Source organism: Xyrauchen texanus, chromosome 47 (genome assembly GCF_025860055.1).
Source record: "Xyrauchen texanus isolate HMW12.3.18 chromosome 47, RBS_HiC_50CHRs, whole genome shotgun sequence".
NCBI classification, from domain to species: domain Eukaryota; kingdom Metazoa; phylum Chordata; class Actinopteri; order Cypriniformes; family Catostomidae; genus Xyrauchen; species Xyrauchen texanus.
This window is the reverse complement of record NC_068322.1, coordinates 2,224,076-2,235,562: the sequence shown is the minus strand read 5'-3', so window position 1 is coordinate 2,235,562 and position 11,487 is coordinate 2,224,076. Positions and strand designations below refer to the sequence as shown.

Here is an 11,487-nt window from a genome sequence, read left to right as displayed (position 1 = left end):
TTTTTAAAGATGCCTTTCCATCTGTGAATAATTCCTCTCGGCTTCCAACAGCCACGATCATTGCCTCATGTGTTTGGGCGCTGCCCATGTGGAGACAGCATTTGTGAACGGGTCATGTTCTCACTGCAAGAACATGACCATGGCAATGTTGCGGTGGCGGCTTTCCTTTGTCAGAGGGAAAGCCACTCCAGCGGCTCCCCACCTCTGTCCTTCTACCTACGGGTGTAAGGCCATGTCGGTTAGCACTGGGATCAATTGGGGGACCGCAATGGAAGCTGCTCTGCTGGGTAACCCCTCTTGGATCTCCCATTCCGAGGATGCTCGATGAGATTGACGACTGCGTCTCAGGGCTGAATCTGCGATCTCACGGCCATGCCCCACCCGGTCCCTTTCTTCCTGGAGGTGCATGAGGAGCTAACAAGTTCATGCAAGGCACCTTTTACTGCCTGTACCCAATGTCTGAGCTCCTCCGCTCTCACTACCCTCGATGGTGGGGCTGCCAGGTGGTAATCGGTTGTGGTGCACCTTTGCCCGCAAAACGCCACCACCTGGTGGAACCGTGTGAGACTCCCGTTCAGGGCCTGTAGGCTTATCACTGGCGGCAAAGGCTTACAGTGCTGCTGGGCATGCCGCCTCTGCACTGCACACCATGGCTCTTCTGCAGGTGCACCAATCCTAGGTGCTTAGAGATCTGCACAAGGGTAGTTCTGACCCGGGATTATTTCAGGAGCTGCACTCGGCGACCGATCTCACCTTCCAGGTGTCGAAGGTCATGGTGCAGACTCTCGAGCAGGCAGTTCCCACCCTGGTGGTCAAGGAACACCACCTATGGCTCAACATGGGGGAGATGAGCAAGGCTGACAAGGTACAGTTACTTGACGCCCCGTCTCCCAGGTTGGCCTATTCGGCGACACCGTTGAGAACTTTGCCCAGCAGTTCTCGGCGGTTAAGAAGCAGATTGAGGCTATTCAACATATCCTGCCCCATGCGGTGATGACAACGGCTCTGATGTCTCTAGACTCAGCACGGCCATGAATTCGGGGTTCGAGCACCCTCAACGTGGCGGCTCGGCTCTACCCCGCCGCGAGGCCCCTTCCACCAGTACGTCCTACGCTATTCTTCTCTTGGTTCCACTAGCCCACCGCATGGGGTCATGGCTTGTGCTCCCCAACCCATTGCGATAACTGACCAGGACCATTCGACTCAGCTATGCGATTCAGTTCACCAGGTGCCCGACTGGGTTCAGCGGGTCTGTTTTACCTCAGTATAGGTGAGAATGCCGCCCTGCGTGCGGAGATCACGACCCTTCTGCGGAAGCACGCAATAGAGCCTGTCCCTCCAGCTGAGATGAAGGGGTTCTACAGCCTTTACTTCATCGTACCCAAGAAAGGCGTTGGGTTGCGGCCAGTCTTGGACCTGTGAGTACTGAACCAGGCCTTGCACAGACTCCCGTTCAAGTTGCTGATGCAGAAACACATTTTAGCGAGGGTTCAGCATCAGGATTGGTTCGCGGCTGTAGACCTGAAGGACGCGTACTTCCACATCTTGGTTTTACCTCGGCACATGCCCTTTCTGCGGTTTGCCTTTGAGAGCCAGGGACCATAGTCACAAGGGCAGCCCTTGCCCCATTAAGGGAAGTGGGCATCCACATCCTCAACTATCGGTAGGACTGGCTGATTCTAGCTCACTCTTAAGACTTGTTGTGTGCACACAGGGACCTGATGCTCAGGCATCTCAGCCGGTTGGGGCTTCGGATCAACTGGGAAAAGAGCAAGCTCTCCCCGGTTCAGAGCATCTCTTTTCTCAGGTTTGAGCTAGACTCAGTCTCAATGATGGGCACAGTGGTTTTTCCGTCTCGCACCGCCAGTCCACGTAACACAGTTCAGCTTGTTGTGGCATTTTGTATAGGGACCCATAGTGTAACTACATCGACACAACATCGAGTAAGTGACAGATAGGGAATGTCCTGGTCCCTACTACCAGCTTAAATGGCTGAGACCCTGTCTCGGCTCCTCAGCACAAAACCTGAATGAGTGGTTGTGAGCCAGCTCCTTTTATCAGAGGTATTTGGGGCTCCCAAGGGTGACCCCTAGTGTTACTACATCGATACAATGTCTCGTTCCCTCCATCAGGAAACGGAGGTTACGAAAGTAACCAGGAATTTTGGGGAATTCTGTCCTCTAAAATGAAATGTATATTTTCATGTTTTTGCTATAAAATAAAACCAAACTGGCATACATTAAGTGTTTGACACTTTGTTTGTAGCCTGCTAGCTTTCTTTGCATCACATATCTATAATTTTTTTTACTTTTAATCATTAAAGGGGTCATGACATGAGAAACCAAATTTGCCTTGATCTTTTGGTATATAAGAGGTCTTTGTATCATTAAAACGTCCTGCAAGTTTAATATTTTAAGACGTCCTCCCCATTCTAAACGAATCATTTATTTAATCAAGCTCAAAATACAGCTCGTTCTGGATTCATGGTTAGAAGTGATGTGTCGGTTAGAAGTGACGTAACAGCGTTTGCATATGACCGCCTCCAGCACAAGATAACTACGCTTTAAGCGCAAGACAGCTACGCTCATTTCAGTATCGCCGTCGCCTCACAAGTGTTCAGTCGATGGACAGCGAGCTCTGACAGAGACTACTTGTGCACAGGAAAATTACGATGCCACACAGATGTGCTGTTCCTGGCTGCGGTCAAACAAAACCTCTGAATAAGCTGCCGAAAGATCCAGACGTCAGGGAAAAATGGATGCAGTTTATTTTTTGCGGACGTTCCAGTCACGGCAGTGTTAACTTAAGCGTTTGTTCTGTACATTTTAAGGATGACTGTTTTGAGAACAAATCTCAATATGATGCTGGCTTTGCCAGAAAACTGTTGCTCAAAGATAAGTCCGTGCCGACTATTCTGGGAACAACGACGACGCAAACTGTAAGTAATCTATTTTAAACTTTAAACTACTTTTTAAAGCGCAATTTCATTCATTATGAATAATCACAGTGTTTTTACTTAGTTTACTTGCATATTGTTCTGGCTGGAGGCGTCAATAATTGATACATAGGCACTGACGTTAGCCAATCATAACAGTGGGCGTTAACACTGAAGTCTTAAATGGAAAACGCCCCCAAAACAGACTGTTTGAATCAGAGGATGAGAAACAGGGTGGGAAAAGGTCATAAATCACTAGATTTTAAAAGTTTTTCTTAAAAAAAAATATATTAATACTATAATTGCACCTAAGGGAACATAATAATACGATAAAAAAAACCATGTCATGACCCCTTTAATATCTGCCATTTTTCAGTGTGCATCAGGTTTTCCCCACATAACCCCCTGTGAATACGAGCAGACAGAGAAGTAAGTTTGGAGCAGAAGAAATTGAAATAAATTGTGTAAATTGTCAACTTTACGCTAAGCAAAAAATTCTATTTTTAGCCATTTTACATGAACATGTTACCAGACACGATCATATTTTTGTACCAAGAAAATTCACTTTGGATCATAATTTCCTTTTTTCTAGTTTTCCTTTGATATTAGGACAAAAATCTTATTTTTGATAATAATTTTTTTTGATTGATCTTGTTTTAGAAACAACACTGCATAAGATATTTCGTTTTTTCAGAGAATGTATTTTTAATGTGTATTTTTAGTTTTTATATTCAAAACAAGTGAAAAAGTCAAAAAATGTATTTATTATGTATTAGTTATATTGAATTATCTTTATTTTGGGGCCTTGGCAAATATTGATATATGCTATTAATTGCAATTAATCAAATTCATTAATCAGCATGTTGTAATTAATTACAACATTTTAAACAATTGACTGCCCTGGTTTGGAATATTTTAAGAGTTATTTGTGATGTCCATTACAATACCCATTGCTTCTGAATTATGCCTTTGTGTGTGTGTGTGTGTGTGTGTGTGTGTGTGTGTGTGTGTGTGTGTGTGTGTGTGTGTTTTATATTAAGCCTCCCCAATAGAAATATTATATATAACTTTGCATAGACACATAGACATAGTTTTATTTTAATGACTGTAAGATGTAAGGCAGTATGTTAGTCTCCATTCACTTTTATTGCACCTTTTTTCCGTACAATAAAAGTGAATGGTGACTGCGGATGTAATAAGGTGTAACATTGTAACGGGTAGGGGATGGGTGAGGAGGAGTCTGGAACCGGCTGAGCAATAAACAAAACTTTTAATGACAAACTCAACTTAAACAACATTTAACATAAGACATACACACACAGCGGCCAGATGCGTCACTCTCTATCTCGAACTGGCGTCTATGGCTTCCCTTTATCTCACTCTCCCGCTGATCAGTTGACTCAGCACCAACCGTGCACCCTCATGGCCCGCCCACGCCCTCCTCCTCGTCACACTGCTCCCCACCCGATTCAGGCCCGGGCGCCATCCAGACTGACCTACTCCCCCAGCCCCATTCTCTGGAGGGAGACACTGCCCTTCCAGCTGTTCCGCCAGCTGGTGGTCAACCCCGCCTCCTGGGTAAGAGATAATAATAAAAGGGATAGTTCATCCAAAAATGAAATTTCTCTCATCATTTACTCACCCTCATGAGACCACAGATGTGCATGAATTTGTTCTTTTTGCTGTGCACAAGCTCATATATCAGAATATATAAGCTTTGTAGGTCCATTCAATGCGAGCGAATGTTGGCCAGAGCTTTGAAGCTCCAAAATAAATCACATGAGCATAAAAGTAATCCATAAGATTCCAGTGGCTAAATCCATGTCTTCAGAAGTGATATGATAGGTGTGGGTGAGAAACAGATCAATACTGAAGTCATTTTTTACTCCAAATCTTCATTTTCACATCTGAAAGTCACATGTGATGACTGTTTAGTATCACTTTCACATCTGAAGATTTAGAGTATAAATGGACTTATTGATCTCACCCATGAATGTGAATGTTTCTCACCCACAGCTATCACAGTCTGTGGTGAATTCAGCTCATCCAAATACAAGTCAAAGTCTCAACTGTCCTTATAGATCTTTGAACCATTTGGCGGTTCAGTAATGGCCTTCCTACGATTGTGGTATTAAAACCAGAAAAGAAAATCATTTTAATAAAGTAACAGATGGAAATAATAGCAGAAAGTAACAAGAACTGATGGACATTATTGCATGCTACAAATGCTACACTCAAATGCTGCCTTCAAGTCCAATGTTTACATTCACGTCAGAAAAAATTGGTGATTTTTTAAAAATATTTTCTACCTGCCGATAAAGTCAAGACTCACTTTTGTGCAAAATGATCAGCAGACAATTTACATTAGGTGCTTTATCTGTGTAATTTATCAATTTAAATCAACTTAAAAGCAGCATTAAGCTATCATGCTACATGCTAATAAATGCATGCTACATAAACATGCTTACATGCTACATACTAATTCTCGCATCCTCTACATAGGCCTATACTATTGCATTTGTGCAACATAAACATTTACACATGCTACATACCGATGTTTACATGCTCTACTTATATTAGTGCATTCATGCTACATGCTAAAGCTAATTCAAAGTCATCAGAATGGACCTGTTGGATTTGTCAGCCAGAGCGAGGGCCAAATCCAACACTGAACCAGGTAAAGGAGTCCAGGTTAAGGTATTTGGGCATCTCTTCCTTATGGATTCGTTCAGGTCTACTGGATTGTTCTTGATGTTTGTCTCCTTTATGTACCTGTTAGTTCACACATTCAAATGTTCCAGTTACATCATCATCGATTTTTTTTTAACATGGAAGAATGTTTACTCTATGCCTTAATGGATAAAAATCACTTTACCTTTGTTAAATAATGTGATATGGCATACATGAGCTAAGCATTATGATGAATTTCTCATGGCAAAGACTTTAAATGGACCTGTCTGAAGGGTGAGCTTCAGTGAAGTAACCAGCGAATGGACAGTAGATCTTGGGCTGTAGGGAATTCACCAGCTGCGTCTTATAGTTTAACAGTTTCTTCCTTTCGTTCTTAATGAAATCACTCTTCCAGCTTTCTGTCAAAGGGAGAAAAGAAACCCAGTAGAATCATGATACCAGACAGCCGTGTGTTTGAAAGTAATTTTAACCCCATACTTTTACTTAAGAAACTAAAGTCGGGTCAAAAGTCTGAGACCACTAGTGAAAGAGTTTTTCCAATTTAATACCAAAATTTTCATGGCAAATTATCAGCATAACAATTTCAGTGACATAGGTAAAATACACAATTTGGCATGTCCCCTTTTGCTTTAATGACAGCAAGCACTCAAGAGGTCATGAAGAACACCTCTGCGGAAGCAAGGAAATCCAACCTTCTTTACAAAGGAGTGAACATGGTCAATATCACAAATCATACTGATCGGCTGTGAATTTGGTAACAATATGTCAAAAGCTCTGCCGCTGAAACCAGTCTCTGCTTAACAAAATTTGAATCACTGTCCCCAGTGGCCGAAGCTGGAAGTGATGTTAACCATTTTGAGGTTGGAATTATCCACAGGGTGGCTCCAAAATCATAGTTTTAAGGCCTTTGCACACCAGAGGCGATGCAATAATGCTGAAAAGAATCGCTGACAAATGGCCCATTTATATAAAAAGCGAGGCAAATGATCGCCCGTTTGCACATTCACGCCTTTACAACAGGTGGCGCTAATCGACAAGTCATGTTACCCTGATATGGAAGATGGAGCAAAGCCCCTTTCAGCTGGTCGTCCATCTGCTCATCACGTATGAAATTGCAAAACAAAAGACAAGAAAGCAGTTTTTTTCTAATGTGCAGATCGAACAATTTAAACAGATTTCTATACAAGCTGCAATAGCAATGATATTTTTTTTTATTTGAAAACTTTCAAGACACCTCAAACTATTTCAGTTCGCCTGCTGCCAGTATTATCGTGTAGAACCAGTCTGAAGGATGATTAGAATTAAAAAGTGTAAAAAATAAAGTCATATCAATGGTTAAAACAATACTGATTACAGGTATTCGACACTGCCACTCATACTGCATATACTTGTTTATGTACATTTGATTTTTGTAAAGGCAATGCAAGCAGTGATGTAGCATTATTATGTATTTGTTAAGAGAACCATATAAGGATTTTATTTTTATTTTTATTTAGATAAAATTAGATAAATTAATTTTACATCCTCACTGCTGGTTCAGGATTTCTTCCTTGAGTTCATTCTGCATTTAATGTCGGTTGTCAAAACAGCACCACCAGTAGAGCTGGTTTTGGAAAAATGCAGCGGCTCCTGATCTCACTCAAAAGTTCATTTTTAATTGGTTAGGGCTTTACATAATTGTATACAGTAAAATAAAACCAGTTACACAGTCAACAGGAATGCATTTCTAATTAACCCTACATTATCACCCAAAAACCCAACTCTTAACTATGTAATCATGTTGCACAAGTGTGCATTTTGATCAGCACAGAATTAAAAGGTTCTTCATTTTACCCCATTTCTTTGCTTTCAAATATTATCGCCTTGTTTATATCCAGGCTTAAATGAAAAAATCCCAGATTTTCAATGTGGTCTCAGACTTTGGGAGCGGTTTGTCTGTCCCACTTTAGTCCCCATTGTTTTCTTTTTAAAGAATCACACCTGTGTAACTCACCTGTGTATTTGCCGCCATGAAATGTCATTGGAAATCCAGATGCGCCACCGGCAAAGTCACTCATCATAACGTCGACACCGTGTGGGAGACGTCCATTGTTTGGTCTTGTGCAATCGACTGTGTTCAGTATCATGTGACCTTGAAAGAGGGTTCAGAGTATATGATTTGGCACATGATTGACTTACATTTTTTAAGGCAGGTTTGACGTCAATGACCAATTATTATTATATCACATCTGTATTTTAATCAAACACGATTCTTAAGTTTAGATTTGTGAGCTAACGCTATCGTATGGCTTCAGAAGACTTGTAATATAGAGCACAAACCGTACAAACTACTTTTTTACATCTGTTATGGTGCTTTTTCTCCATTTTGAAGCTTGTTATGGTGAACATTTGTATGTCATTGTATATAAAAGAGTGGTGATAAAAGAAAAGCAGGAAGTTATACGGGTTTGGAACAACATGAGGTTAATAATGAGTAAATAATATAGAACATACATTTTTAGGTGAACTATTAAAGTTGTTATAGACACAAATAGGCCGTGTACAGTGTTGAAATGCACTTTTACACTTTGCAAACAAACAATATCTTTGCCATCATTGCCAGATCTGAACTTGAACTTTAATTCAGTGTTGTTAATAGGAATGCCAAAACTATAATAGAGATCTGAAATGTGACTTGACAACCTGTGACATTTGACAGGTTGATTTACATGTAATCTGTATGGTCACAGTAATCAGATTTAGCTGCAACATGCTACCAAACCTCTTTCTATTAACAGTGAACAAGATCAGCTGCACATGATATTAATTGATTAATGATTGCACATGGCTTGTAAACTATGAGCCTGTCATTAAACACATGTTTGAACTGTGTGTGTAGATGATTAAGTTAAGATTGAATTCAGTGAGATTGAAATATGAGATTTCTTCTGTATGTTTCACAGACAAAACATGGTCAAAGAACACTTTTGACAAAATGAAATACCTTTATACTCCACGATTACGCAGGTATCCATCTCAGGATGAACTCCGTCCATTAGAATCATAAATCGCAGGTTTTCATCGACCTTGAATAAAAAAACACTCAATATCATGACAAATACAGAGCGTGAGAGTTATTAAAGAGTCAAGGAGATTTACGTACATTCTGCCATACACCAAACGGCACGACTTTGATGTTTGTTAAATTCACGCCACTTTTCCCCAGATACCTGCCAGAAAATTGGAACACAATTTCTTTTTCCACTCGTGCCCACGTGGCAAAATACTCAAAATCTATTAGTTCCTCTAGAAGTTTGTTTACCAGAACACCGGCCGTGAGGTGTCTCCAACATAAATGGGAATATCTGGCCGCATTTGGGCAAGAAGTTTCAATGTGGGGTAGCTGAAAAAAGAGAGATATGTTCAATTTATGTTCCAAATGAGAGACAGCGTCTTCTTTACACTGCAAAGGAGACACAGAAGCGTCATCTGAAGGGGGAGACTGAGGTTAGTTGTCACAAGGGCGTTATCTCAGTAGCTATAAAGTTTAGTCAAAAGGGCAATTTCCCAAATACTTGTTCCCTATCTGTCACTCACTCGACGTTGTGTCAATGTAATGACACTAGGGATCGCCCTTGGGAGCCCCAAACACCAGAAAAGGGTATAAAAGGAGCTGGCTCGCAACCACTCACTGATGGAGAGCGTCTTTTTAAAGATGCTTTTCCATCTGTGAATAATTCCTCTCGGCTTCCAACAGCCACGATCATTGCCTCATGTGTTTGGGCGCTGCCCATGTGGAGACAGCATTTGTGAACGGGTCATGTTCTCACTGCAAGAACATGACCATGGCAATGTTGTGGTGGGGGCTTTCCTTTGTCAGAGGGAAAGCCACTCCAAAGACTCCCCACCTCTGTCCTTCTACCTACGGGTGTGAGGCCATGTCGGTTAGCACTGGGATCAATTGGGGGACCGCAATGGAAGCTGCTCTGCCGGGTAACCCCTCTTGGATCTCCCATTCCCGAGGATGCTCGATGAGATTGACGACTCGTCTCAGGGCGAATCTGCGATCTCACGGCCATGCCCCACCCCGGTCCCTTTCTTCCTGGAGGTGCATGAGGAGCTCACAAGTTCATGCAAGTCACCTTTTACTGCCTGTACCCAATGTCTGAGCTCCTCTGCTCTCACTACCCTCAATGGTGGGGCTGCCAGGTGGTAATCGGTTGTGGTGCACCTTTGCCCGCAAAACGCCACCACCTGGTGGAACCGTGTGAGACTCCCGTTCAGGGCCTGTAGGCTTACGTTATCACTGGCGGCAAAGGCTTACAGTGCTGCTGGGCATGCCGCCTCTGCACTGCACGCCATGGCTCTTCTGCAGGTGCACCAATCCTAGGTGCTTAGAGATCTGCACAAGGGTAGTTCTGACCCGGGATTATTTCAGGAGCTGCACTCGGCGACCGATCTCACCTTCCAGGTGTGGAAGGTCATGGTGCAGACTCTCGAGCAGGCAGTTCCCACCCTGGTGGTCAAGGAGCACCACCTATGGCTCAACTTGGGGGAGATGAGCAAGGCTGACAAGGTACAGTTACTTGATGCCCCCATCTCCCAGGTTGGCCTATTCGGCGACACCGTTGAGAACTTTGCCCAGCAGTTCTCGGCGGTTAAGAAGCAGATTGAGGCTATTCAACATATCCTGCCCCATGCGGTGATGACAACGGCTCTGATGTCTCTAGACTCAGCACGGCCATGAATTCTGGGTTCGAGCACCCTCAACGTGGCGGCTCCGACTCTACCCCGCCGCGAGGCCCCTTCCACCAGTACGTCCTACGCTATTCTTCTCTTGGTTCCACTAGCCCACCGCATGGGGTCATGGCTTGTGCTCCCCAACCCATTGCGATAACTGACCAGGACCATTCGACTCAGCTATGCGATTCAGTTCACCAGGTGCCCGACTGGGTTCAGCGGGTCTGTTTTACCTCAGTATAGGTGAGAATGCCGCACTGCGTGCGGAGATCACGACCCTTCTGTGGAAGCACGCAATAGAGCCTGTCCCTCCAGCTGAGATGAAGGGGTTCTACAGCCTTTACGTCATCGTACCCAAGAAAGGCGGTGGATTGCGGCCAATCTTGGACCTGTGAGTACTGAACCAGACCTTGCACTCAGTTCAAGTTGCTGATGCAGAAACACATTTTAGCGAGGGTTCAGCATCAGGATTGGTTCGCGGCTGTAGACCTGAAGGACGCGTACTTCCACATCTTGGTTTTACCTCGGCACATGCCCTTTCTGCGGTTTGCCTTTGAGAGCCAGGGACCAAAGTCACAAGGGCAGCCCTTGCCCCATTAAGGGAAGTGGGCATCCACATCCTCAACTATCGGTAGGACTGGCTGATTCTAGCTCACTCTTAAGACTTGTTGTGTGCACACAGGGACCTGGTGCTCAGGCATCTCAGCCGGTTGGGGCTTCGGATCAACTGGGAAAAGAGCAAGCTCTCCCCGGTTCAGAGCATCTCTTTTCTCAGGTTTGAGTTAGACTCAGTCTCAATGATGGGCACAGTGGTTTGTCCGTCTCGCACCGCCAGTCCACGTAACACAGTTCAGCTTGTTGTGGCATTTTGTATAGGGACCCATAGTGTAACTACATCGACACAACATCGAGTAAGTGACAGATAGGGAATGTCCTGGTTACTTCCATAACCTCCGTTCCCTGATGGAGGGAACAAGATGTTTTGTCCCTCCTGCAACAACACTGAACTACCAGCTTAAACGGCTGAGACCCTGTCTCGGCTCCTCAGCACAAAACCTGAATGAGTGGTTGTGAGCCAGCTCCTTTTATCAGAGGTATTTGGGGCTCCCAAGGGTGACCCCTAGTGTTACTACATCGATACA

General features: G+C 43.7%; 1 protein-coding gene across 1 annotated transcript in view; it reads right to left on the bottom strand.

Annotated features, from left to right (window-relative positions):
- LOC127638895 (uncharacterized) overlaps positions 1–11,487 on the bottom strand; it is a 61,992-nt gene that overhangs the window by 44,207 nt on the left and 6,298 nt on the right. The window contains exons 3-4 of the mRNA XM_052120625.1: positions 8,769–8,835; positions 8,610–8,691 (exon numbers count right to left, since the gene is read on the bottom strand). Of these exons, the coding sequence (XP_051976585.1) occupies positions 8,610–8,691; positions 8,769–8,835 (149 nt within the window). The remainder of the gene's footprint in view (positions 1–8,609; positions 8,692–8,768; positions 8,836–11,487) is intronic.